This window comes from Cavia porcellus, unplaced genomic scaffold, assembly GCF_034190915.1.
Source record: "Cavia porcellus strain 051 isolate PalLab524CR breed Dunkin Hartley unplaced genomic scaffold, mCavPor4.1 scaffold_16, whole genome shotgun sequence".
Lineage (NCBI taxonomy): Eukaryota > Metazoa > Chordata > Mammalia > Rodentia > Caviidae > Cavia > Cavia porcellus.
In genome coordinates, this window is record NW_026947499.1 from 31082188 (window position 1) to 31109201 (window position 27014).

Consider the following 27014-nt stretch of genomic DNA (forward strand, 5'->3'; position numbering starts at 1 on the left):
GAGTCTTGAAATTCATGGTTTATTGACACTTCAGCATGGTGGGCCCCTGGGAAGAGACCACAATTTGGTCCCTTCACCTTGGAACTTGTCCCCCAAGACCGTGGAAAACAGTGATGTCTTGGAACAAGATCCCCTGCTATGCAAGAACACAATTCTCAGGAAGCCCCCCAAGTGTGTACAGAAAAACCTTTGGCAAGGCCCATATGGCACATGAATGGCAAAGCTCGGCACATTTGGCAAAGTTGAGGAGTCTCAGCAAAAGCATAGGACTCCAGAGTTTGCCCCTTTTGGAATACAGAGGCAAATCAAACCAGATACACAGCTTATTTTATACAGGTCTACCTGGCTTCCAGGTAGCTTGGGGTGAGGGGCAGTCCTTAGGAGTGACCAAGGCTGGCCTCCCAGTACTGGAAATACTGCTGAGGTAGCCGGGATACCCACGCTGGAACATGCTATGGCAGGGGAGGGTGAGGACAGGGGCTGCATGCTACCCCAAGAGGGTAGGAAACAGACTGTGGTCAGTGGCAGGGGATTAGGCAAGGTCTCTGGGAGTCTGAGACCCCATAGGCTGTGACACTCACACCATGTCTCCAGACCTCTAAAACATACTCTCTAGCCTGAATTTTGGCTAGGACACCCTTGAGAATTGGTTATGCCTTCCTGCCTCACCTAATTCTACCACCCTGCAGGACTCAGTTGGGAATCAGCAGCACCTGTAAAAGCAGGGTTTGATTTCTCCAGCTTTTGTATTCCATATAAGGCGCTGGCATCTGTAAGTTGATTCTTTTCCAACCCACTTAATTTTAAGAATAGACACTAATAATACTTAATCACCCCTCCCTGCTGGCAAGAGGAGAGGGGCCTCAGCACTGGCAGCATCTCTCCAGGATATGCAGGCTTACCTTGAGTAGCCCCTACATTTCCAGAATTCCCAGTTGGAGCCACAGCAGATGTTGTGCAACCCCTATGCCTAACAAAAGGGAAACAGAGGTCCAGAAAGGTACAATGACTTGCTCAGCTTATACACTGTGCTGATGAGAAAGCTGCTCTTTGAAATGGGGTTCAGATTTTCATGGTATCCCTGGTCAGAGAGGTTCTTCTCTCCACTCAGAAGCTACTGCAAAGCCAGTTCCTGACCAACCCTAACGATGGCCCAGACTGCTGCATTCAGGACCCTGGCTGTTCCCACAGCAGGGTAGCCCAGCTCAGGGGTTTAGGGCAGGTGTTCAGACAAGTGTGGGGAAGGGGCTTGGCCCTGTGCCAAGCCTGAGAGGCGGTCTGGCAGGGCCTCAGGCCAGGCAATAAAGCAGACCAGCAAAGGGTATGATCCAAATGTCACTGGGGTATAACTCCTCTCTTAGCAGTAGTGAATAGAGTAAGATTAGCAAAGCAAAGAAAAACAAGTCAAAACTCCCTCTCTGTCAAGGTCACTACCATGAGCAGGATGGGCTAGTAGTGAGGGATAAATAGAGCCACACTCCTGAATCTTGCCCAGTCCTCTGCTGAGCACACAGGAGGGGCCCTGGCTTCTGGCCCTCAGAAGGCTGTAGGGCCTTTAAGCTAAGCTAAGCAATGCCTAGTCACTGTTGGTGTCCAACTATTCTCTGAATGGCAATGCTTAAGGCGCTGTCTATCAGAAGACTGAGCAATGCCTTAGAGTACGGTTTCACTTCCTGATGCCCCACTGTAGGAGAGTGTGAGGGGAGAAGGTGAGGAGCCACCAGGGCTGGCTCTGCCCTTCATGCAGATGTAGACTTGGCTGGGGGGTCTTGCACATCTGTCCTTTCCATGAGTTGGGAGAAGGGTGAGATGCACTGAGCACAGCCCTAGTTTCCTGGTACCCTGCTGTCTGCAGGTGGACTCTGATCACTTCTGCAGGGATCTCATGGCCAAGCTGCCTCTTACTGTTCCTGTCACAAGCCCTAGCTAAGCCACCCACTGCTCTTCGCACCTCTGTGGGAGCAGCTCTACTGCTGCTCAGCCCTTCCCTGAAGCTGTTCTCCATGGGCCACCAGGGCCCTTTTCTCCTGCCATGTCCCTGCCCTCTGCTTGAACTCCTCAGTCCTACCAGTTTCAACTCTACACGTAACTACACAAGCTCCTTGAGACACTTAAGTATCACCTTCCCACTTCTGAGCCTTAGTTTCCCAGTATTCAAGAGGACATCGAGTCCTTCATTCTCGAAGCTATAGGAAAAAGCCCTGCAGGGGAAGACATGAGCCTGGGGGCTGGAGGGAGGAGGCGCTATGGCCAATGCTGTCAGATTGCCAGCAGCCTCTCACCCCTGTGTCCAGACAATGCCAAGACACTGGGCTGCCTCTGGGCTTCCCAGAGCCTCTTAAGCAATTTCCCATGAAGAAACCAGTGTGATTACAAATACACAAAGATATTCTGGAACATTCTACTCAAGTAGTAGTAGGATCACTCTGCCTGGGATCCAACCAGAGATGGCATAGCAGAGCCCAGGCAGCAGCCCCACCCATGTCATGGCTCCTGTCAATCACCCTAGAGAGGCTCCTGGGGGTGCCTGGCAAGACAAAGAAGGAAAAGAACTCTAGCCAAAATCACGCCTTCCTAGCAAAACAAATGCTGCTTCTGTAAGAACTTCAATGGGCCTGTCAGAATTCATGGTAGACCAGTAGGTCTCATCTCCCGATAGCCATTTAAGGCACTTAAGTGACTTATTAACACCCCCTGGAAAAGTTTCTGTTTCAATCCTGATTTACAAAAACAAAACACAAACAAAAAAATAAAAAAACTCAATAATACTGCAATGAAAATATTTCCAAAATAGAAGAAAAAAAAGTAAATACTTAAATTTTCTAAGAAATAAACACCAACCTCTGCTTAAATTATATGACACTATGGGTCTTCTTGGCACTGACAAAGACAAAATCTGAAATACTGCTTCTGAATTAGACTATTCCCAGAATAAAACCCAAATACACAAATGACACACACGTCTTGTGTCAGTAAGTGCAGAGCTTCCCCTCTCCAGGGCGCTCAAGGGAAACAGGAAGAGGGCCTTGTGGACCCTAGCACATCACGGGTGGCTCTGGCAGCTGTGGACCAGACCCTTGGCTTCCCTCTCTTTCCAGAGAGGTTGCTCTCACCTCTTTGGGAAGCCAGTGAGGTCAACTAAGACCTGCCAGGCCTTTATCCGTCAATATGATCTTTTCCTCCCATCACGGCCATCCATGGCCATGGCCATGGCCACAGCCACAGTGAGAAGCCATAAGAAACCTAGGCTATACTAGGATATACTGCCTGCTTGACCTGACTCCAGGAGATTCCTGAAGATGGATGGACCTCTGAGGTCTGCTGAGGGGTCCCCAACACATGTATCCTAGTGCTCCAGATATACACCCTGTCTTTAGTCAGACTGCTGCCAGGTGTCTTTGACTGTTGGGCCCACCCCTGCCTTGATGGAAGGTCAAGGCCACTTCCTGGGCCATCTTTACTTTGGTAAGATCTTTTCCCTATGCCTGCTTCTGAGCCCTGCCAGGAGCAGTTCTGCAGTCACCAGAACAGGGTGTAGCACACACTGCCAGCGGTCTTGGGATGCCGGGGCAAGCATTGTGTGGGTGGTTTCACCCTGCTCACTATTGACTGTCAGGTCCTAAGGCCTCTGAGGAGACTCACATGGGTGGAGGGAAGGGTTGAGGGCAGGGAATGATGGGGGACCTGGACCACCTAGTTTCTCTGTGGAGTGTCAGTCTGGGGATTTGAGAGGCCAGCGGACAAGTCTTGGCTTCTCACATCTGCTTGGGAGTTGCCTGGCCCCTGGACCCCACTCTCCAGCAGCTCTCGGGGGTCCCTGAGGAAAACCACCATAACTGTGATGTTGTCACTGGAGCCTCGATCCCGGGCCACCGCCACCAGCTCCTCGGCAACATGGGCCCCATCGCCCTCCTGTTTGACCAGGTGACTGTGGACAAGGCTGGCAATTTCATCAAGGTGGACAAAGTCAAAGAAGCCGTCACAGGCAAGCAGCAGGTAGTCCTCAGAGCCAGTCAGCTCCCGGGAGGTCGAATCTGCATCCCCAGACACATAGGGTTTCTGGAAGATATCCCCTGGGCAGGAGAAAAGCTTATGTCAGAGGGCCTCACTGTCTACTGGTCTTCACTAGCCCATCATGCCTCCTCGGCCTGTGGGCATAGACCCTGGGCCAGATGGAAACCCACCAACACTTCCCACCCTCAGAGTAAGCTCATCCTTCCTCGTGTGTTCAGAGATACAATGGCAGCAGCATGAGATGGGTTGTGAGGAAGGCGCTGCACTTCCCCAGGATTGGACACTTCAGGATGGTGAGAGGGGCAGGGGCAAAATTCCTGGGGTGCTCGTGAGCAGGGGAGGGAGTGATTTTTAAGTACTGTACTTGGAAGGGGCAGGTATGATCTGTGGACTGAGACCCAGCAGTGTCAGGCTACTAAGAAAATGGAGTAGAAGACAGGGTAAGAGAACTGCTATCCTCCTCAAATATGCAAAAGAATCATTAACATAAATGTGGACGGTAACCTCATTTATTAAATATCTGAAACCTTTCTCCTAGCCCATATAGTAGGTAGCTCAAGGATTTTAAAGGGACTTGTTTTAATGAAAGTTAACGATATATAACTTAAACCGCAATTACTGGTGGGAGATGAAAATTTGAGCATTCACAATTGTGGTCTCTAACTCTGCCCCATTCCTGTTACAAGCTGACTGGTGCTATAACCAGTACAGATAGGCCCCAGTTTATGATGGTGTGACTTGGTTTTTACTTTACAGTGGTGTGAAAGTGGTACATAGTCAACAGAAATTCCAGTTTGAATTTTGATCCTTTCTGGATCGGCGGTGAGTGGTCTGAGACCCTCTCTGGAAACTGGACAGCAGCAGCGCACTGCCACTCCCAGTCAGTCCCATGACCAGGGCAAATCACTGATTCTCGACAGCAGACTATGTCTGCGGGGTTAGGTGCCTTCAACACATTTTCAACGTACCGGGGGTTTATTTGAAAGTAATCCTACTATAAATTGGGAGCTTCTGCATGCTGCAAATCTTTTCAAGCTCACAACACTCTGTCCAAAACCACCGGGTGAGCCCCTGGCCACAGTTGGAGGCCTTGCCTTACCCCATGCCAGCCTCTGCACTCTGCTTACCGATAGCTCTAGAGACAGCCAGGGCTGCATTGACTCTCCAGCAGTCCAAGAAAGTCACAAAGCCACCCAATCGTTGGATTCGTTCCCACTCCTCCTGCAGGGAGACAACCAGCGTCTGAGGCCTGGTGGAGGTGACTGAGGGTAAAGTGGAAGCTGTTCTCATGGGCCCCTGTGAGATGGGCACAACCCACACCAGTCTGCCTTCAATCTTGGGGAGCAGTGGTGCCAAAGAGAACCGATTTACCCACCATGTCCTTCCTTGAGGGCAAGGTCTCCCCAGCGAGGCCCTAAAAGCAGGGTGCTTTGGCCTTCAAACTGTGGAACCAGCCAGACAAGGTGATGCATGCCAATTATCCCAGTATTGGGAGGCTGAGGCAGGAGGACTATGAGTTTGAGGCTTGCATGAGCAACATAAAAAGATCCTGCCTCAAAAATAAAAATAAGATATAACAAAAGCCTTGGAACCCTCTTTCCTGAGCACACCTTCCCCCATCCTCTGTTCCCTGAGGGAATCCTGTGAGGACAGGACTGAGTTAGAGGATGGGAAAGCACTTGGGTCACACTGGGCCTGTGAGCTCCACCCTTGACAGCTGCTTAAAAAGCCCTAGTGGGGTCCCCTGTGCCAAAAGGCAACCCTATGTGTACAGGCTGCCCCCGCTCCTAAAGTGGGTCTGGCGTGCCTACTTCAGGCCTCAATTGTGTACTTCCTGGCTAGGGGCAGCCCCACCGAAGGAGCAGCAGGTCAGTTCTGCCGTCACCTGTTCTCTCCAGCTAGTTGCTGCCTCTGGCCTGCAGAAGTCACCTGCCTTCCAGATTCTACTCCAGGCCCCACTCCCATGCCTCTCTTTCTGTCACCCGGTTGTGTCCTCACCCTCACCTGTCACACTTTTTTATTCCATTAGACACAGCTACTGGGTGGTGGATGCAGGTCCTGTTTTGTCACCCCACTGCCTCAGCAAAGTAGCATGTGAAAAACAGGCTCCAGCTGGGCATGCTGATGTATACTTGTAACCCCATTACTCGGGAGGCTGAGGCAGGAGGCTACATAGTGAGTCAAGGCCAGCCTAAACTGCAGTGAGACCCTGTCTCAAAAAAAAAAAAAAAAAAAAAGAAAAAAGAAAAGAAAAGAAGACTCTAAGTATATGCTGGTCTGAACTGCCTCCAGCTGCAGGAGGAGTTCTGTTGAACAGAACCTTTGTGGACTGCTGGGCCCTGAATGAAGCTCTCAGCTTCCTATCCTTGTCACTGATGTGGTGAAACTCACTGTTGTGAACTTTTGCCCACATCTCTGATTATTTCTCTGGCAGGTGGATTGTAAGACAATGGGAATCATAAGCAGCCGCTGCAGGAGGGAGCTGGGATCTAGTCTCTGCCCCTATTTCCCCTCACCCCCCAGCCATGGATCAACAGAACTAGACACCTGTGTGTGCGCCCGTGCAGGCACTGATCCCTGCACTCATGTGTAGTGAGCCACTCTATCCTCACCCCCGAATCTGCCAAATCCTATTTGACATATGAGGAGCCTCAGGCTTAGAGAAGATGGGACCAGGACCAAGCCAGGCTATCTGCCCCTATTCTACCAGGACACCATTCAAGTGTGGCTTGGAAAAGGTCTGCACTGGACTTCAGAGAGATGCTGGCCTCTGCAGCTGCACAGGTACAGGCAGTGTATGGCTTACCTGGCCAGGGAAAGGGGACCAACAGGGAGTAGGTGCTGAACTCCGCTGCAGTGGGGTGGCAGTGGAGCAGCAGTGTCTGCTACTTGGTATGTCCTCTGGGCAAGTGACTGAACCTCTCTGAGCCTCAGGTCTCTCCTCTGTACAATGGGGAGGGCACATGTGTAGCCCAGACCAGGAGCTGTGCTGGGAGGCCAAGGAGCACCACGATCCCTGACTGTGATCAACACCAAAAAGTCTCTGTCCTGCTTTCCAAATCTAAGGACCACAGGAGGAAAGATGGCTCAACATCACTGCAGAAAACTCAAAACAGACATGGGAGAAACTACAAAAGCCAGACAAGAAGACTACCCCCCTAACATGTCTATACATTGAAGGAAAATCAGACAAGGGATGGGAACAAACTGTTCATGGGAAAGGCAGGGCAATAAAAATTATCTTAAAACTTTTTTTCTTTTAGTGTGATCCTGAGGATTAAACTCAGGGTCTCTGCAATGAGCTACGTCTCCCTCTTTCTTTGTTGGGCATGGGGAGGGGGGGTAGGTACAGGGTCTTACTGAGTCAGGTTGGACTCAAACTTGTGATTCTCCTGCCTCAGCCTCTCAGAGTAGTGGAATTATAGGTGTGTGCTACCATACCTAGTTTAAACTTTTGAAAATGTTTAAATTTGCTCTACAAGAGAAAAGCAAATTAAACAACTGCTAATATCCTTCTTACTCTCAGAAGGGTGAAATTCTGTAGTTGGTGGGAACATGGTAGGATGGACACTCTCAGATGCACTGCTCAAGCACAGGCTGGCCCAATGCAGAGGTCTGTTGGGCAAATCTACGAAGACTGTATGTCTACTCTGATCCTGTAATCCTACCTCTAGGAATCTTTTCTGCGTACATACTTGACCCTGGGCAATGTAGTGTACAAAGTTATGCACTGTTGTAATGTTTCCAGTGCAGAAAGATTTAAGGCTTCAGTGTTTCTCCATAGGGACTGGATGATGAATGGAATGCCAAGCGTCTCCAAGGATGAGGGCCCTTCACATGCAGATGTAGAATGGTCTGCCAGGTGCACAGTTAGCTGACAAAAGCCAGTGCAGAGCACATTATGTGGAGAAAACAGGGTTGTTTTCTTTTCTTTTTTTTGGTGGGGACAGGGGATACACAGCATTCTTTGATATCCAATATGCCCTCTCTGCCTCAGGAAACAGACTAGAAATGGAAGATATGGTCTGAGCAGGAATGTCTTCCTCATGCCCAAGTTAGGGCCCTAAGGCTCAGACAGGTGAGTGATCTGGGTGGCAGTCTCCCAGCATAGTCTCTGCCTACTGTAGCTCAGACTTTGTTCCAGCACTAGTGCAGGGCCACTTCCTTATTCTTAGCCCTTGGCCAGCTGCTCTATGCCTGTGGATATCATGGAACTCTGTGCTGACCTGCGATGACCCCACTTCCTGGGCTGCCTTTTGGGACAGAGAATCCCTGGAGCTCTGGGCTCTGTGTTACTGTGACCCAGAGAGCTGTCAGGAAGGGCTTACTTGGGACTCCCTGGCCACCCGAGCCATAATGTGGTGCCCTCTTCAGCAGGAGCACCAAAAGATGCCAGTCACTGCCGAATCCTCCTCAACAACAGCAAGCAGGAACCTGCTGACATTCTGCTGCCCTGTGAGGTCTCCAGTCTTGTACAGGCCCAGTACTACAGCAGTCTGGGAGCGTCCTGGGATTAGACAGAAGGAGCCCTTACCGGTTGGTCAGGTCTGTGTGGCTCCATCAACTTTATCAACTGTCCCTGCTGCACCAGGAAGACCTGGGAGTCTCCGAGCCAGGCAACGTGCAGGTTTGTTCCAGCAATAAGCGCGCATACGCCTGTGGTGCCACTCTGCAGCCGCTGCAGGAGGAGAGGCCCACGTGGGGCAAGGTATATGTGACTCAGTGCCCACACGAGATGCACACACCAGCCAGACTGAGCCACAAACTCAGCACACAAGAGGACTGTCCCAGAGCCCTATGTGGCATGGATGAATTGTGTAGTGATCATGCCACAAGGAAGAGGACAGTGTCCAGCAGCACCCCATTACTACCGTACTCCGGAATATGCAGGTTTGTCTGTATGGCAGGAAGCAGACTCATGAGTTGAGTGGGTGTGTGGAAGGACAGGGAAGGAAACTGCTTTTGAGTGTGATAAAGATGCCCATTACTGGAGTGAAGGGTTTCATGAGTGCACACATAAACCAAAACTTACCCAATCATATACTGTAAATATGGGCAACTTATTATGTGTCACTTACGTCTCAAAGTTGTTTACAGAAAATAATAGGGGCTAGAGATATGGCACAGTGGTACAGCACTTGCCTAGCCTGCTGGATTCTGGCCCTAGCACCACCAAATGAAAACCAAAGAAAATAAACTATACAGCTATAGATGGCTCTCCTTCACGAGCGGCCCTCAGCTGAGAGGCCTGCCTCACCAGCTGGGGTGGCAGTGTCAGTCTTCTCCTAGGCTTCCTCTGGAGGCTTTAGATGTCTTACAGCCTTCTGTCGAGGTGGAAAGTCTCTGCTGAATTCCACTTAGCAATGTGGTCAGCAATGTGCTAATAGGTGCCTCTCCCCACTGTCTCCTCACTGAGACAGGTCTTTCAAGCAATCTTAGTTTCATTTTCCCAATGTTTGAAATGGTTACAATATTAGAAGATACCTCCTGGGGCTGTTGTGAAGGTTAAGCAGGAGTATGTTCACAGAAGACAGGACTGATGGGACATGTGCCTCCCTCCTACACACAGCTATAACTCCTGAGGACAGACACCAGCAGCCTGCTGAGATCCTGCTCAGAAGAGCAAGGTGAGATGGGAGAGTATCAATCGTGTTTTGCTTTTTTTCTTTTTTGAGACAGGGTTTCACTATGCAGTTCAAGATGACCTCAAACTCACAGTGATCCTACCTCAGCCTCCCCCCACCACTGGGATTACAGATACGCCCTACCACAACTGGCTGCATTTTCTGTATGTTAGGATGCAATGACATTTTGGGGCCTGATGAGACTAGCTCAGGGGGTTAATTCCCAGAGATAGCAAATGCTGGCCTGAGAGTGTCACCTCTCATGGAGAAGCCAGCTAGTGCTTCCTCATCTACCAGGCCAAGGCTTCCCCTGTCCAGGGTGGCTTCCAGGCCTGGTGCTGGGATGGCTAGGGGCTACCCTTGTCATTTAGAAACAACTAAGGTTATCCAAACTATCCACTCCTGAGCTTGCTGTGGCTTGCCTGCCTGGCTTCACCCTGTCTTCACAAGGCCACGTTTCCTCTGCTCCCCTGCCCCCCGACTGGCACTGCCTGGTGCTGCATTCTGCCTCCTCTTGGGAACCGTACATACTGAACTCTTCTTTGAAGGCAGTATACTGGGTCAGGGTGCTACGGTTTGGAGAGGGACTTAGTGTCCCCCAAGGCTTAATGTGTTAAAACGTAATGCCCACTGTGATGTACTGAATGGATGGAAACTTAATCAACAATAGTGTCTAGTGGTGAGGACTTTGGGAGGAGAATGGGATTAGATAAAATTATTAGGGTGGAGCCCCCATGGGTGAACCTAGTGGTTTTACAAAGAGAGGGAGGCCAGAAGATACACACATATGCTCGTGTACTTCTGGTCTCTTGCTATGTGATGTTTTGAGAAACTTTGGGGCTCTTCCAGCAAAGTTATTACTGGATGAAGACTTTTGACTCTGAACCTACAGAATCATAAGCCAAAACAAACTTCTTGTCTTTATAAAGTTATCTAGCCTCAGTTATTTCATTTATAGTCATGGAAACAGAATAATAAAAGCTTTATGCCACTTCCATTCAAATGAAAAAATGAGTTCTTTTTCTTAAGAGTAAATGGCATGATGACAAGCCATCCCAGTGAGGACATTCCTTCGCCATCAACCACTTTGGTATCCTTCCCTTAGTAGAGGTAGGTCCTCCAATCCTACTGGCTACTGGCCCTCTAACTGCCCTTGAGACCTGGTTGCTGGTTCTTACCTCTCGCTTGGCTTTCCAGAGAAACATTTCATCAGTGTGCTGGAAGGCTTCTTTGAGGGCTTCCGCAGGGTCTGTAAGCAGCTTTGGCTGGCGGGCAGCATTGACGTGTACATGAACAGCAGCATATCTTGCAGCATCCACACCTCCATGACCGTCAAACACAGCGAAGTAGGCACGGTCCACAGAGTCCTGATGGAGAGCACAGAGTGGGTCACTTCACTGGCCTCCACGTAACTGATTACGTAACTGGACACCTGCCAGCTGCTCTCACCTAGGGGGTGGGTATGGCCTAGGCACTGACTGGGTAGCACTATGGTTTCAATGTTTGTCCTTGAGACTTCTCTGTTGCAAACTTAATCCCAAAATTCTTATGTTAATGGTATTTGGAGGTAGGACTTTTGAAAGATAACAGATTAATCCACTCATGGATTAATGGATTAAAGGGTTACTAAGGGAATGGTTTTGTTATAAAAGTGAGCTCTCTTTGGCAAACACATTCTGCCATGTGATACTCTGCACTGCCTCAGAACTCTGCAGATTCCCCTCTACCAAGAAGCCTCTCACCAGATGGAGTTCCTTGACCTCCCAGTCTCCAGAATGGTGAGAAATACATTTTTTCTTTACAAATTACTCCATTTCAGCTATTCTATTATAGCAACAGAAAACAAACCAAGACAGGTAGGGCTTGAAAAAACAGGCCCAGCAGGCTCAAGCACTTAGGAGCTGGGAGATTTGGAAGAGGAAAACCCTTGGAACCTCAGTCTCCCCATCTGTACTGGGCTGTTCCCAACATAAAATGAAGTAAGATACACCAGATGGCCCCTGGAGCTGTAGGCTGGCAGGGTTTGGCAGTATGTTTGAGGTGACTCTGGCACAGGGCCTGGCCTCCCAACAGACATATGTCCACTGTTGCCTTTTCTCAGTGCTTCGCTAGGAAAATAAGGTGCCTGGCATCTTGGCCCAAAGGACTTACGCCTCTCAAATGTCCCTGAAAAGTGCTTTAGGAGCTACCCAGCACCTCAGCCCTGAGCAACAGAGGAGTCCCTCCTGGCTCAGCTTTGGCTGCTAGCTGTTCCCAGGCCCATCTCCTGCTTTAGCCCAGGGACCCTGTCAGTAGGACACTCACAGATAAGCCGAAGAGCAGGTTGAAGGCAGGAAGGAACACATGCCGGTCCTCCATCCTGCGGCGAGCATTCCGGATGGCGTGGATAGAGACCACCCACTCCTTCTGTGGGGTTCGGGCAGTAACTGGCACCTGCTTCTGCCACTGGCTACTTACTTTCCAGAGCTGGTTAAAGAAACTCCGCGCCACTTCTGTGGTATCTAACACTGAGGACATGACAGAATTGTTGGAGTAGCACAAATCACAACAGCTGAAGTGTCACTGGCTGCTCAGTGCCTCTCTGCTCTGGACCCACTACGTTTTCCAGATCCCCCCACTCCCACCAGCCTGCATGGGCCTCACCAATCCCTCACCTCCTGGGGCATGCTGAGCATACCAACCTATTAAACCATGTGTGACAGTTATTGGCAATTAGAAATGTTTGGTTTGACAACAAGTACTGAAAAGTCTCCTGCTCCATGATGGGGCAACTCCACTCACAGGAGTCCACCATAAAGAAATGGAAAAATTCTGTGCAAAGTATAGAATACATTATAATTACTCACTGCTTAGAAACAATACATATCCAGTGACAGATGAATGATGAGTAAACTCTTATCTATTCTCTTACGAAGAATTAAGCTGCTATTAAAAGTAACTTTCACAACTAAACGTGCAACTACCATATGACCCATAATTGCACTCCTGGGCACTTATCCCAGAAAAATAAAGACTTTACACATAATAACTTGCAGAGGAATGTTCATAGTAGCTTTGCCAGTAGTGGCTAAAATCTGAAAACAGCTTAGATGTCCTTCAGTGTGTACATGAATTTTTGATACATGCAGCAACCTGGGTTAGTTTCCAAGGAGTTATGCCAAGTGAGAAAAACCGATCTCCTAAAGTTATGTATTGGGTGATCTATTTATATACATTCCTGAAATGCCAAAATTCTAGAAATGTACATGAGTAATTGCCAGCAGCTAGGGATCTTGGTATGTGGGGCCAGGGAGTGAGAGTGGCCACTAGAGGATAACACAAAGAACCTTTGTGGTAAGTATAAGATCCAACTTGTGATATTTTATTATAGTTTTGAAAGATGTTACCCTTGGATGACATTGGGTCAACTGTACATGGAATTTCTCTGCATTATTTCTTTCAATTAGATGGGCAGCTATGATTATCTCAAAACAAAAAGTTTCGTTGAAAAAACTAAAGAAAAAAACAGAAAATGGATTTTTACAGTTTACTAGCAAGTAAAACGTTTATGTCCTGATTTTAAGTGAGAAAAAGATAGAAAATTACAAAAACAATTTAAGCACAAGTACATGGAAAAACCACTTGGACTCAGAAAAAAGGGGGCAGAAATGGTATTGCAACCAAGATGTCAGAAGTGGCTGTCTGCAGTGGCTGGTTCTAAGGGTGATTTTTTTCCTCCTTATACATACTTTTTAATACTTCCCAATTTTCCATTAAAAATATTTGTCAAATGTGATGGCTTTAAAATCTGTCCATGAACTTCCTGATATTCCTCCTTTCAGGAGGCAGAGCCAGCCCTCTCTCAAATAGGGAATTAAGAAAAGTGCAAGGGGCTACGTGGCCTTCAAACGTGGAGGCCTGCGTGCTTGCTCTCTTTGTGATTGAACTATTTTGAAAGGGACAAATCCCTCCCCTGTTGACCCCACATTGTGACCTCATAAGACTCTGGGCAGAACCCCCTACCTAAGCTGCTCCCATATTCCAGCCCCATTGAAACTGTGAGAAGATAAATGCTTTGTTTCTAAGCCACTGAATCTGGGGAGCTACTATGCAGCAATAAATAATGCACCCCATAACATTCATTTAACAACAACCACAACAAAAAGTCCAGTGAAGCTAGTCTAACTACATGTGGCAGACACAGGGGAGTAGAAGCCTGCTCCTAAAAGAGTTCCAGGTCAAGTATTAGAAACAGGGTAGAGTCCCTGAGATGCAGGGCATACTCAAAGGACATGGGAAATTGAGGAACAAAGTGTTCCTGGTAGAATAGGAGAAAAGCAAAGGCCAGTGGGCCTGCAGAGGAAGAACCAGGAGTCTGTGAGCACAGGAGGCTGTGGAAGGGTGGACCCAAAGGGACCCTATACTCAGGAAGCACTATGGGGTGTCCATAGCTGGCTGTTGCCAGCACACCAAGAACAGCAACCCATTCAGTACTTTGGCAAGAACTGTGGGACTGGCAGAGCCAGGCTAAGGGTCGGAGGGTGGAGAAGCTGGGCCCAACACAGGAAAACCCAGCTCGTGGATGGTCGCTCTCCACCCTGTAGAAGATCCTCTTTGTGCCAGCCCTCCCATGCTGCCTCCTGCCTTCCTCTCCCTTCTCTGTTGAGGGCTGTGCTCAGAAAAATGCTGGGAAAGCTGCTCTGGCTCCTTTTACTCCCAGAAACAGCCGGCATTTATCAGACCTGAAGACCTCACCAGATCCTGCTGTCTTTTCCTCTCTTGCCTTAGGATGTACTGCCATTTCCATCCTTGTGTTTGAACTTGAAACTTGCTTAGTCCCAGGGCAAGTAAAAATGAGGAGGATCCTGATGGCTTGGAGGGCCACAGTCTTCATGCCCTTAGCAATTGCTTCATGAGTTTTGTTTTCCTATCAATAGGGCGGGGCTGGCTGGGAGGCACAGAGACTGTTTCTGTCATATCTCTGCCCTTGGGCAGTGGAGAGTCCACAAAGTCTGTTTGCCTTGAAGTGATTTTGCAAGGATAGGTTGGGAGAGGACAGTCTGCTATGTTCTGGTGCTGTGAATGATCCATGCCACTAGCCTAGACTTGCATGACTCTGCTCTGGGACAGACAGGGCAGGCTGTGATTTCCTTCTGGCTGGGCCCTCTCCCTCCTCCACAGGTCCAAGATGTCTCGTTCAGCAAGGCGCACCAGTTCTGTTTTATACCAGCAGCTAGCGCTGTCTCCCGCCTGGCCAGGCAGAGAAATAAACCAGGAGAGGGTGAGGGGAGGATGTAATCCTTTAGTGGGGCTAGTGGCAGCTGCCACCAGGCGGGTGCCTGCTGGCTATGCAGAGAACAATGGTAGCCTGTTACTGAGGACAACTGTCTCCTAGACAGAAAGACAAGGCTGTGCACGGATGGAAGGCAGGCAGGAAGCCAGGGAGAAGGGGACCAGAAAGAAGAGGGGAACAGCCTGGCAGCCACTGATGCTAGAGGCTTCGTATAGTTTTCTTTCTTCTTCTCTCTCCCTCCTTGCTTCTCCCTACATGTTTGCACTAATGCCAAAGTAACATGGTCAGAAAGGAAATGGCAAAGGAAGGGAAATCTACTTCCTGCTGCTCAGATGGCTCTGCAGAGGCAAACCGCCGGCTGGAAAACGAGCTGCAAAGATCCCATGGGAGACCTCCCTATAGCCTGTCACTTTGTTTCCTGCCTGGCCAAGGGCTCTTCGGGTCCAACATGAATCAACACTTTGGTGAAATACAATAAAAGATAATTATTAAAAAAGAGAAAATCACGCAGTTAAGTAAAAGTCCATTTTTGGAGGGGGTAGTAAGGAACTGAATACAGGGCCTTTGCACACCCTTCCAAAAAATTTCATTATTTTGAGACAGGGTTTTGCTAAGTTGCCCTGTAGGGCTTCAACTCATGTTCCTCCTGCCTCAGCCTCCATTACAGGTATCTGCCACTGCCCTGAACACAAGCCCTACATTTTCATGAACAGACTGTCAAACAGCTCTGCAGGCCTGTCAGTGACTACTCCATCTTTGGGGTTCTGTGGTCATGCAATGGTGTTTCAGGGCCTTGGTTTCAGTGATGGCTGTTTCTAAAGTGGGCTGACAGACAAGCGATCATCACTGCCACCCTGAGGTTGTGGACTTAGCTCAGCGGCATAAACGCCTGCCTTGCAAGCACACGATTGTGAGTTCAATCCCTGGTACCGATTAAAAAAAAAAAGCAAACATCAATGCCACCAAGAACCTCAAGTTCACTCCTGAGTACCTCATGCTAATGAGGTCCCAACCTGGTAAGTCAAGAGAAGAGGTCCATGCTCTATCGAGTTTTCTACTATCTGGACCATGATGTGATCCCATGCATAGGCTGATGCGTCAGGCTGCTGACTCTGACCTCGTGCTAGCTGAGGCATGACAGCAAGTACATTTCAACTTGGTTGCCTGACAGTGAGCACCTTGGTTTCCTCATGTGTAAAGCAGAACAAGCTTCAGTTATTTCCAAAGGCTATTCTGAAACTTCAATGAGATGGGACACAGGAGGGAGCCTGGCACCCACCAGCTGACCCTGAGCAGTGCACTGAAGGCTACGTTCCCTGTTCTTGGCTACATGCTACCATGACACACCGTCTCTATAACTAGATCCCGTCATTCCCAATGGGCAAGTACCTTGGCGTGAACCCCTTTTTGGCTCTGCTCAACAGGCTCCCCACAATGTCACCTTTAGTCTATCACCTGCTAGGCAGAGAACTCACAGGTCACCGTAGCCTTCATTTCCTCATTGTCCTTCCCTTCTTCCTCTTCTTGCTTGGGCAACTTCCTAAACTCTGAAAGGTCAGCCTGCAGCATCTGGGAAATGGCCTCATGGGTCAGAGCTGCAGCAAGTGGCAGTGGGGCATTCCTAGGGATGAGAATGAGAAGTGAAGCGTAAGTGATTCCCCAGCAGGAGCTGGTCTGACACTCCCCAACCAGAAAGGCCTGCCACAGGTAGAAATCATGGTTTGTACCCTGCTGGGGTCACAATGAGCAGGGTACCCTTTCTCCTTAGGGGTCATTCACATAAAACCCAGGGGAGGCAGACATGCCTCTTCTACTGGGACCTTGCTGGACCAACTGCAAATCCAGGGCAGAGGCAGAGAGGGTGCCACCAAGACAAGTGATCCTCAGTGGCTGGGCAGACTGACACCCAAGATGATGGTACCTGGTCCATGTGCCACAGGAGAGAACACACGGTCACCACTGCAAGCTGGTGAACTCCCAACAGTTAGGCCATGTTAAGAGCTGACTGGTTTCCTCTCCATTCATATATCAAAGCTCTTGCCCTCAGTACCTCAGAATGAAGCCTTATTTGGAAACAGAGTCAATGCAGATGGAATTAGTGAGGTCCTCTTGGAATGGGATGTGTCCCTACTTCAATGACAGGTGGCTTTATGAAAGAGGGGGAATTTGGACACAGACATGTAAACTGGGAGGAAGCACTCTGAAAATAAGCCAGAAATGTGAACAATGAGCCTGAGTATTGTCTGAGAATTGCCAGAAGAAACTGACCCGCTGATTCAGGGTCATCATCTTCATCTCAGACCCTAGCCTCCAGAATCTCTACTCTTCAAGCTGCATGGTCTGTGGGCCTGTGTACAACAGTCTCGGGAAGCTGATTCAGAGAGCATGGGACCTCGGTGCTGTTACCAAAGATAAGCCATGCATTGTAAAAGTAAGCCAGGGCCTCTGGGCAGGTAGGGCTGGGGTGATGGGAATAATGGTTAGGGCAGGCTTGGTGGTCATCAGGAGCCACTGATTTGGTCTGTTTGGAAGAAAGATATGGTATGATCAGATTGGTGTCTTATATCTTTTGGTGTAGAGGGGGAGCTAAAGAGCAAATGTTGGTGGGAAGGTGGTGACCACAGTCTAGAAGAGGTCGAGGCCAGACCTCTTCTGAGCAACAGGCCATAGTGAGGCTGATCAGGAGTGGGGTAGAAGGAGAAACAGGGATAGCTCAAATTTCTGAGTAACTGAGGGTGGCATTGGATACCTTAACTAGCCTGCCTGGGACAGGACAACAGATTCTATTCCATGAGTTCTCAGATTCTGCTAAACTCCCAAGGCCTGGAGAGTGATGGGAACATGGTGTGGCAGGAGGTGGAGCTGTGGGGTGAATGAAGGCGAGTCAGCAGGAGCTCTCCTGATCAGGAGGAGAGCCAGGAAGCACGTGGAGAAGTGGGGACCAAGCGGGTAGATGTCCTCCCTGCGGCCATGGAGGGAAAACTATGAGAAATGAGACTTAGCTGACAGCATTGAAGGTCAGAGAACAAAGCTGAAGAGCCAAGTAGGCGTTGAAGGGGTGGACTGCAAGCTGAAAGCAGAGGAGGAAAAGAAATGCCAATGTCCAAGCAGGGGCCTTTGGCATGCAGACAATGCAGAGATGGGTGAGTGGCTGACCAAGGAGAGTTTTGAGAAGAGAGTGACTGAGGCCAGCTGTGGCCAACCAGGGCAGTGGGAGGATGGCTGAGATTCTGGGAAATGAGACCCTAACACACACACACACACACACACACACACACACACACACACACACACAGGCTTTTGGCACTGGGGACTCAGCATCCACAGAAGCCCATGCTGGCTCTCTCAGTAGAAGAAATCACTTCCTGGTGGCCCTAAAACCTCTAAGATGCATCCTGATTCCCAGAATCTGCCTCTCCAGTCAATGGGGGCAGGGAGTAGGGCAGAAGCTGGAGGATGTGCATTTACTGCTGTGTGCCCATCCCTGGGGACAGCCCAATGAGTCTCTGTTGGGCTGACACATAGGTTTACCCTGAGGACAAGGCTTTTCCAGCAGCCTGGCTGATGGGTCATAACCTGCAGGGGCTGAGCACTTGAGGTATCTACTGATGGACTTTAGAATTCCAGGGGTGTTTTTTTTTTTTTTTTTTTTTAAATAAGAGGATCACTTAGGGAGGAATAGGCGGGGGATTTAGCTCAGCAGCACAAGTGCCTGCCTGTTAAGTGTGAGGTCGTGAGTTTGATCCCCAATACAAAAAAAAAAACCTTAGAGAGAAGCTTCTAGAACCAATTTTTAAAACCACCAGGCCTTGGAAGATTAAAATTCAATGTAGGGTTTGGAATGGAGCACTTGCATGCTCAAGAGCCTAGGTTTGAACTCCAGCTCCACAGAACCCCACCTCCAAATCAAAAAATCCATCCAAGATATGAGCAATGAGTTCCTCCACCATCTGGGGGTTTCCTGCTAATCTCTGGGTTTTCCCGTTTCCTGGCAGGAGAAGGATGCCTGTTCTACTCAGTCCTGGTGAAGTCATGTTTCGGTTTCCTGCCTGCTGCTGCTGCTGCTGCTGGGGGCAGGGAGGCAGCTTCTGGCCAAGGAACTCAGACAATGGCTGGCCACAAGCCACCTGCTTCCCTTTCCTGGACATAGCCCTTATCTCATCCAAGAGGCGTGCCCTGGAGCCCCTCAGCCCTGAGTGGATGCATCATGAAAGTCAACGTTGATTCTGACCTCTGTGCGCTGGGGCTCCTAAACTTACCTGGAGGGTAATCTGGGGAACTAGTATAGGGACTCAAGAAAAACTAGTCCATCCACCTTGAAGGTTAGAGTCTAGCAGCAGAGAAGAAAATTGCGTCTAAATTCCAGTGAAAGGTATGCACTACTCGAGGACAAATGATATGACAGTGAAACTGCCACTGGTAAGAAAGGAAAACAGGACAGAAAATTTACACACCCTAGAGGCTCAGTGATCTGATATCTACACAGCCTCAGAGGAGGCCATTTAAAATCTGAAAAAGGGCCATGGCCCCTTTATATCCAAGAATCTGCTCCTGGGTGGTAAGGGCAGAAGCCCAGCACAAAGCAGATCTTGAGAAAGAGCAACCACACGTGTGCATGTGCAGTGGGCACTTGTGGACACACCCCAAGTGATGACGCCACCTATGAATGTGCATGTCTGCATAAGGGATAAAATACTAGAAATGAACTAAAATAAGAAACCCATTAAGATGGCTAGGAAATAGAATACCTTAGAATGCTCTTATGTAACATGATTTAAGATGTGTTATGGAGGATGGATATGGGGGCCTAATCCCTCCTCGGCTCTGGGAGCTCTGTGCCACCCCCTCCAGCTTCAGACCAAAGGGGAATTTTGGTTCCTCACCCATTTCTTACCATTGACATCCATGTCAAACAAGTTCTGGTTCTCCTTCAACATGTCTAAAACCCGCTGGGGCCAAGGTTGTGTAGCCTCTGTCCATCCCTGGCCTGAACCCTAGTTCCTGCTCAGCCCTTTGCAGAGCACCTCCTGCTGCAGGTCACTGCCAACACTCTTCCCACGCCAGCCCTTCCCACTTTCTGCTGTAAAGCAAAGCCAGCCCTCTCCATCTAGATTCCCCCTCTCCTTCCAGGCCCTGCACTCTGACTTGGCCCCCGTCCTGCACTGATGCCTCAGCTCAAAGGCCTTGCAAATCCCTGGGCTCCCACTTGACACCGAAGTTCTGGCCACATTCCCTCACCAGCCCACTCAAATCCTCCTGGACTTGGCTTTCCTCCTTGATACTCCCAATTACCCAAGGCAATGACAGACAGCTTTTTGTCACCTCCATGGAAGGCCCAAGTGACTGCTGTACCCCGCCCAGAACTCCTTCAACTCCCTTGAGTGCCTCTGTTTTGTGGTTCTCTCCTCTCCAGAAGGCAGGCTCAGATCCTTCCCTCCTTTCTGCACCCAGTATGGCTGGCTCTGCCCCGCCCCAGGCTGATACTATCTGTCTTTAAAACATTTCCCCCAAACCTACCAATAAACTGTTTGTACATGTCTCCTACCTTGTAGACCACAGTCACAGAGCACTGCTTCCTAAGCCACGTGGCTACGTGTCATAAGCCACAAGTGTGTGGTGCACACACTTGGCAGAGCCTCCTCCCATCTATTCAGGGCATGTGCCATGTGCCCCTTTTGCTGGAGTCCAGTCTCCACCCCTCCCAGGTAGCACAGGCCTACCTGCTGCTCAGAAAGCCCATCGCCAGCTCAGCCAGCTCGCCCTCCAACTCTTCTCGGCTCAGAGTTGCTCCCGAGAACCTCCATGGCAAGGGGCTCTCCGGGTTCAGTGGGGCTGGGAAGTCTTGAAGAAATGTGTTCAGGAAGTCTGAGATTTCTGCGTCACAAGCCATCGGGCTGCTGTTCTGTGGGGCTCCACAGGAGATGTTCAGAACATCCCGGGGAGCTTGCAGCTGGGACAAGGATGTAACAGTCTCGAGTCAGTCTTCACTCTGGGGAGAGATTGTGGGATCACAGGGTGATAAGTGCCCTCCAACGTGGAGTGCAGGTCACTGATGGTCAGCAGGGATCTCAATAAGTCCCGGGCCTCAGAGTTTAGGGAGAACAAAGTGGAGTGTCAACCCCTGGTAAGATCCTGACACAGGTCCAAGTGGGTACATGAGGGTGCCCAGAGAAGCAGTCTCGGGAGATGATGCTGGAGACAGTGGCCATGTATTCCCAGCAAAGGATGGCTGCTGTGGCCAGATGAAGATAGGAGAAGGACTCAGGGCCACGTCATTGAGGCAGGTGACTGAGCAGACCTGAGCATGGGACCCTAGGCAGTCAGAAGCGTCTTGAGGGAAAGAAGTGATGTCACATTTGCATGCTTGGAAATGGTGACCAGATGGGAGAAGGGACATATGCTGGAGACTGTTTAGGGCAGTGGCAGTGAACTTATAGCACACAGAGCCCTGTCATTATGCAAGCCAAGTTGCCATAGCAGCACCAACATCAGATAACAGTTGTTTTTTTCTAAACTAACATATTAGTATTCAGGTTTAATTGTAGTGTCGGCACTTTGCAATAAATAAGTAGGTTTAGGGGCTGGGGATTTAGCTCAGTAGCATAAGCACCTGCCTTGCAAGCAGGCAGTTGTGAGTTTGATCACTCTCTTCTCAAAACTCTCCTTGGTCAGCCACTCACCCATCTCTGTATTGTCTGCATGCCAAAGGCCCCTGCTTGGACATTGGCATTTCTTTTCCTCCTCTGCTTTCAGCCTGCAGTCCACCCCTTCAACGCCTACTTGGTACCGATTAAAAAAATAAATAAATAAATAAATAAATAAGTGGGTTTGGGGCTGCATCTTGGGTACTCAGTCTCTAAAAGGTTTGCCATTACTGGTTTAGGGGAATAACATAAACAAGCAGTCAGTTCAGGAGCATTTGGGAGATGGTTCAAAGTGGGAGCAAGAAGGGCTCTTTAGAGACCCAGGGCTGCCCAAGAGTTGGGCAAGAGAGAAGCAGAAGGCTAGCCTGGAAGGGGTGGTACCCTCTGGAATGTGGGCCAGCCTGGTCAATGCTCTCTAGTAGGAATCAGTCATGAATTCAGAATGGCTTAGGCTTCCTAAGCTCTGGTGAGAGGAGAGGTACCACTGGTGAGGGAAGTGTCCCAACACCAGGTCAAATCAGTGAAGGATCTGGAGTACAGAGCAATGGGGCAAGCTGGGGCATGGTGACCTATGCCTGGAACCCTAGCACTTAGGAGGATGAGGTAGGAGGATCACCACAAGTTTGAGGCCAGTCTGGACTACATAATTAAGTACAAACCAGCCTGAAGTACATAGAGAAACCCTGTCTAAACACACACACACACACACACACACACACACACACACACACACAATGTGATAAATTAAAATAATAAAACATCTCCCTTCTTTTAGAGACAGAAATCAAAAGTTAATTTGTTTTTGATAAATAAAAATACACACACTCAAAGAATGTAGCAATAAGCTGTGCCTGTTATTGACAGTTTCAGGGTTAGACTTAAATTCGATTTTCATATTTACACATAAGTCCAAGTAAATAAAACTCCCATTGCCTGGGTTACAAAAGGCAAGCAGGGAAAGAGAGAAAGAAAGAAAGAGAGAGAGAGAGAAAGCAAAGAAAGAAAAAGTAGATGGGAACAGCACTTACATTCTAACCATCAAGGTAAGACCTTGTGAAACGGAGCATTGAGAGCAGGCTGGGAGTTGGGGCAGAAACAGGCAGGAAAGGCAGGGCTGCCAGCACAGACCAGCAGAGCTGTGAAGCCTGGACAATTAAGCCCAGGAGAAAACAAAGAGATGGGAGTGAATTTTCCAGCAAGCTCAGGATCAAGTCCTCTTCTCTGCCTGTAAGCTGCTCTGGCCTCCTAGTGCCATGCATAATGCAGCGTTGCCCCCAAGCAACTGCCAAGAGTTTGGAACAGGCCTGGCCTCATACAACTCTAAGTGATGTAGAGGCACTGATATCTCCAGCTGTGTTAAATATGCGCATGATAAATTTATGATTAGGGTCCAAATGAAAGGACAGCATGCTCATGCCACATAACACAGTTGAAGAAACCTCAGCCCACAGCATATGGCCCCACTTTTGAGTACAGAATTCAAGGCCTTCCACATTGGAGGATACTTGTTGGGGACTCTGCTGAGCACTCTCTTCTGGCCTCCTAGCCCTGGAGGATTTCCTGTGCCTGGTTCCCTTGAGGTTGGAGGCACTAACACTACAGACCCTGACTCTAGCAAGCATATTATGTGCCCAGCCACATGCCTGCATGCTTGACCCTGTGCCTACTGTCCTGAGCCCACCACCTGGCATGGGCCCCAACCACCATGATGCATGTGTACAGAGCTCTGCCTGCATCTGCAGAATGGTCAGGATGATTTCCTCTCAGGAAAAGTGCCAAATGCCCACTGTTATTAGAAAGGCACTGTTATTAGAAAGGCAGAGTGCTCAGAACCTATCCTGCTTGCTGGAGACCACTGAGACTCATTTCTGCATCATACAGTTTGGGCCAGAGATGAGAAAAACCAGGACCATTTTCCTTCCTGGAATCTAGACAAGGTGAGGGCCAAGGATAATTTCTTCCCCCTTCCCCACATCAACTCCCAAGTCTGATGCATGCCTTACCAACAGGAGCAAAATAATCCCTGCCTTTAGAATCTCACAGTCTAGAGAGAAAGGCACTCAGCAGTGGGAAGGAGAAAGTCCTCCTGGTTCAAAGGGAGACCAGGCGCCCTAAGAGTGCCTGGATGGGCAGGGCACAGTCCCTGGGTAGAGACTAGTAGAAACAGTCTCAGGAGGCAGGTGGTACTTGCCTCACAGGTGGTCTCAGGATGAGGCTGAAGGGGAGAAGGTGGGGCTGTTCTGTTGCAAAGCCATCATGACTCACTGGTAGCGGGAGGGGTTTGTGCACGAGTCTGTGCAAGTTACCAAGGATGGAGTGGGGGACACAGGAGAGACTCTGGGCTCCCAACCTCAGAAGTGCCTGCCAAATGTGACCCCTGACTGGTTCCTCCCAACTCCCAGAACAGTGCCCCTCTACACTGCTCATCAGTTGGCAGCCACATGGTATGTCAGACAGTGCTGCCAGCTAATATCTGCCAGGGGCCTGGGATACCAGCACTGCTCTGAGCACTCTTTCTCTGTTACCTGTTTTAATCTCCTGAAAACTTCACTGTGGTTTTCTTTACTTTACAAGTGGGGACTATAGCACAAGGGATGTGACTTGCCCAAATTTCTTAGGTAGGGTTCATGCTAGGGAACTGGCTCCTAACTGTGACAAACCCTGGAAGGTGATCTGACTTTTTTCTGGGCCTGATCCTCATTTGTCACCAATTCCCAGATTCAGCTCTCTCAGGGATACTTTTACTTTTGTGCCCAGTGCCCTGGGACAGCTTCTACCTCTCTGCTCCTGTGCTTTATTGCCCCACCTGAGATCTCTGATCCTATAAGGTTCTGCTGACATTTCCTACCTTTGGGGTCCAGCAAGCTGCTTTCCATAGCTCTGTGGCCCTTTTTCTTGCACCTACCTTATACAAAATTTTTGCAATTTAAAATATTTATTTTCCTTTAGTTTACCAGTTTTGACCCGTAAGCCCAATTAAAGGATAATTGTAAGACTGCATTTTTCCCCTTAGTGGCACAGAGAAAGTATTTGAGTTTTGTTGTATTTCAGAACCCTGATAAAAACACACATAAAAGCTGGGCATGGGGGTGCATGCCTATAATCTCAGCATTTGGGAGGCTGAGGAAGGAGGATTGTTACAAGTTCAAGAACAGCCTGGCCTGTGAGCTCAAGGCCAGTCTGAACTGCTTAGCAAGACGCAGTCTCGAAAAGACAAAAAACAAACAAACAACACTCCTTAAAAATGGAGAGTTATGTTATAAAAGTTTTATATTCAAAGTATACTTTCTACCAATGGAGAATCTTATTTCTTTATTCATAAATGACTATTAGGAAGCGTTTGGTTTAAACTCTTTTTTTCACATGCACACACACACACTTTGTTGGGATAAAATACATACAATACAAAACTTATAATTCACTTTAACTTTTCGTTTTTCTCAGGGCTGAGAATTGTGCATACTAAGCATGAGCTAGTGATACTCCCAGTCACTACTTTAATGATTTTTAATGTATAGTTCTGTGATATTAAGCACATTCTCATTAGTGCTCAACCACTTTCTTTTTTACAGAGGTTTTTTTTTTTTTTTTTGAGACAGGGCCTCAGTTCAGGCTAGTTTTGAGCTCACTTTGTAGCTCTGGCTGGTCTCAGACTTGCAATGATCCTCCTGCCTCAGTCTCCCGAATGTTAGGGTTACAGGCATGAGCCACCATGCCTGACTTACAGGGTTTACTGAAGAAAATAAAAAAGAGATACTGAAGGATCACAAGCTCACTTACGTTGTTCAGGGAATCCACTGTGACTTGTATTCAGCAGGTGGTAAGTGTGGGGACACATAGAAGAGGAAGTTGCCAGTCATGGGCTTAAATGTATGGCCTGAGGCCTGGCACCTTCAGGGAGGAACCTAAACACTCTCTCAATACAGTGAGAAGGGGCTGAAAGACAGGCCTGGCTTCCTGTGACATCTCAAAGGAATTCCACAAACGAATAATTTACAGCTTTCAAAATAGAACTCATTCTACCTCTCACAACTATGTTGACAGATACACACAGGACACACTTACCTTTCACAACTATGTTAACGAATACAAACCATTAAGACATGTTGCATGAGGCAGGATGTCTAAGGTCACAGGAGTAGGAAATGGCAAAGCAGGACCCAATCAGTCTTCTGATACCCTGTGACTTTGCCATTTCCACCTCAACTGGATGTAGGAGGAAAAGTAAAATTTGACAGTAGTACGGATATGGGCATAGAAAACCAGAAAAGGGCTTGAGTCAGCCACATAGTGCCTGCCAGCCTCACATTATCCCCTGAGCAGAGCTCAGCCCACAGAACTTGTTGCAGAGAATTCCATGAGGATGTGTCACTAGGAGAACCACGAGGTGCAAGACTTTGATGAGAGTCCACTGTGTTAGGCCCTGTGCAAAAATTGCTACAGGCAAGTGCTATTTCTCCCCATTGCACAGACAGGTTAAAGGGCTTGCCTTGTGCTCAACCAGCTGCACGGGTGGTGCCCAAGGTCTCCATGCCGGAGGCTGTAATTTACACAATTCCCTTGATGCAGCTGCAGCCCAAGCACTGCTTTAACGGAAACACTCATCTTAACACACACTGCTTCCCTGCATCCCCCCACTAGCCCCAGGGAGCCACAGGTGGGAGGACTCAAGTCAACCAGATGTGGCCCCTACAAACGGGCCTGCGTGGTGGATTAGTAGGGAAGGCAATGGGCCTGACCCACTTGTTCCTGGGACAGCGGGTAGGCTGGCTCCTTAAAAATACGGGTGTGTCACCCGTCAGCACCTAGTTTTGCCTCACAGCCCTGGGCCCCCACAAGGCCCTCGGTTTGGCCACACCCCTGCCAAGCCAAAGGACCCCCCCCCCCAGTTCCACACCTTTAGCACTACAGCCCCTTGATTCCACGCCTCCGGTTCTCCAGGGGACCTCAGAGGCTCTTGCGCTCTTCAGCCCTCATTCCACCCTAAGCAGCCTGCACCTGAGCCTCAGCTGGGCCTTCTAGTTTCCCTGGACCCCCTATTCCGCCTCTGTGGTTCCCGAGCTCCACTTTACCCTTGTGCACCCTGAGCTCCCACCTGACCGTCACCCCACGAACGTCAGCGTCCTAATCTTGCTTCCGGGGCTTCTCCACCCTCAGGTCCCCGCGGGCCTCACCTGCCACCTAGCAGCTCCGTGCCCCGCAAGCAGCTCCAGGCGGGTCCAGCCCACTTCCCGTCCCGGGCCGCAGCGGGCGCTGCGCAGGCGCAGTCAGGCCTCCCGCGGGTGGGGCTGAATTTCTGCTGCCCTCTGGCGGTCTCGCAACAGCGGTTCTTTTCTTTTAGGCGGACACCTGTGCCTGATGAAAAGTATGTCTCACTCTGCCAATGTTGCATACTTGGGGAAAGCAATCTTTATGTCACGGTACCTAGGACTTAAGCAATTTGCGCGATACGTGGCAGAG

At 49.2% G+C, this 27014-nt stretch overlaps 1 protein-coding gene across 3 annotated transcripts; it reads right to left on the minus strand.

Annotated features, from left to right (window-relative positions):
• On the minus strand, nucleotides 1–26843 carry Ppm1f (protein phosphatase, Mg2+/Mn2+ dependent 1F). Of its 3 annotated transcripts, none has more exons than XM_063226139.1 (8): nucleotides 26729–26843; nucleotides 20631–20899; nucleotides 16386–16531; nucleotides 11943–12145; nucleotides 10817–11005; nucleotides 8549–8692; nucleotides 5142–5235; nucleotides 1–4073 (listed from the first exon to the last, which is right to left on the minus strand). In XM_063226139.1, the coding sequence occupies exons 2-8, from the start codon at nucleotides 20798–20800 to the stop codon at nucleotides 3694–3696; spliced, it is 1326 nt and encodes a 441-aa protein (XP_063082209.1). In that variant the 5' UTR covers nucleotides 20801–20899; nucleotides 26729–26843; the 3' UTR covers nucleotides 1–3693. The 3 variants fall into 3 exon arrangements, with proteins under 3 accessions (XP_063082209.1, XP_063082210.1, XP_063082211.1); XM_063226140.1 differs by lacking the exon at nucleotides 26729–26843 and adding an exon at nucleotides 26650–26669; XM_063226141.1 differs by lacking the exons at nucleotides 8549–8692; nucleotides 26729–26843 and adding an exon at nucleotides 22583–22699.
• Nucleotides 26844–27014: the final 171 nt, after the last annotated feature.

Coding starts and splice junctions, on each gene's coding strand:
- Ppm1f (XM_063226139.1), bottom strand. CDS start 20,800: ATGGCTTGTGACGCAGAAATCTCAGACTTCCTGAACACATTTCTTCAA. Junction 8,693..10,816: donor TCTGGAAAGCCAAGCGAGAG/GTAAGAACCAGC, acceptor CTCCTCCTGCAG/CGGCTGCAGAGTGGCACCAC. Junction 5,236..8,548: donor CACACAGACCTGACCAACCG/GTAAGGGCTCCT, acceptor GTCTCCCTGCAG/GAGGAGTGGGAACGAATCCA.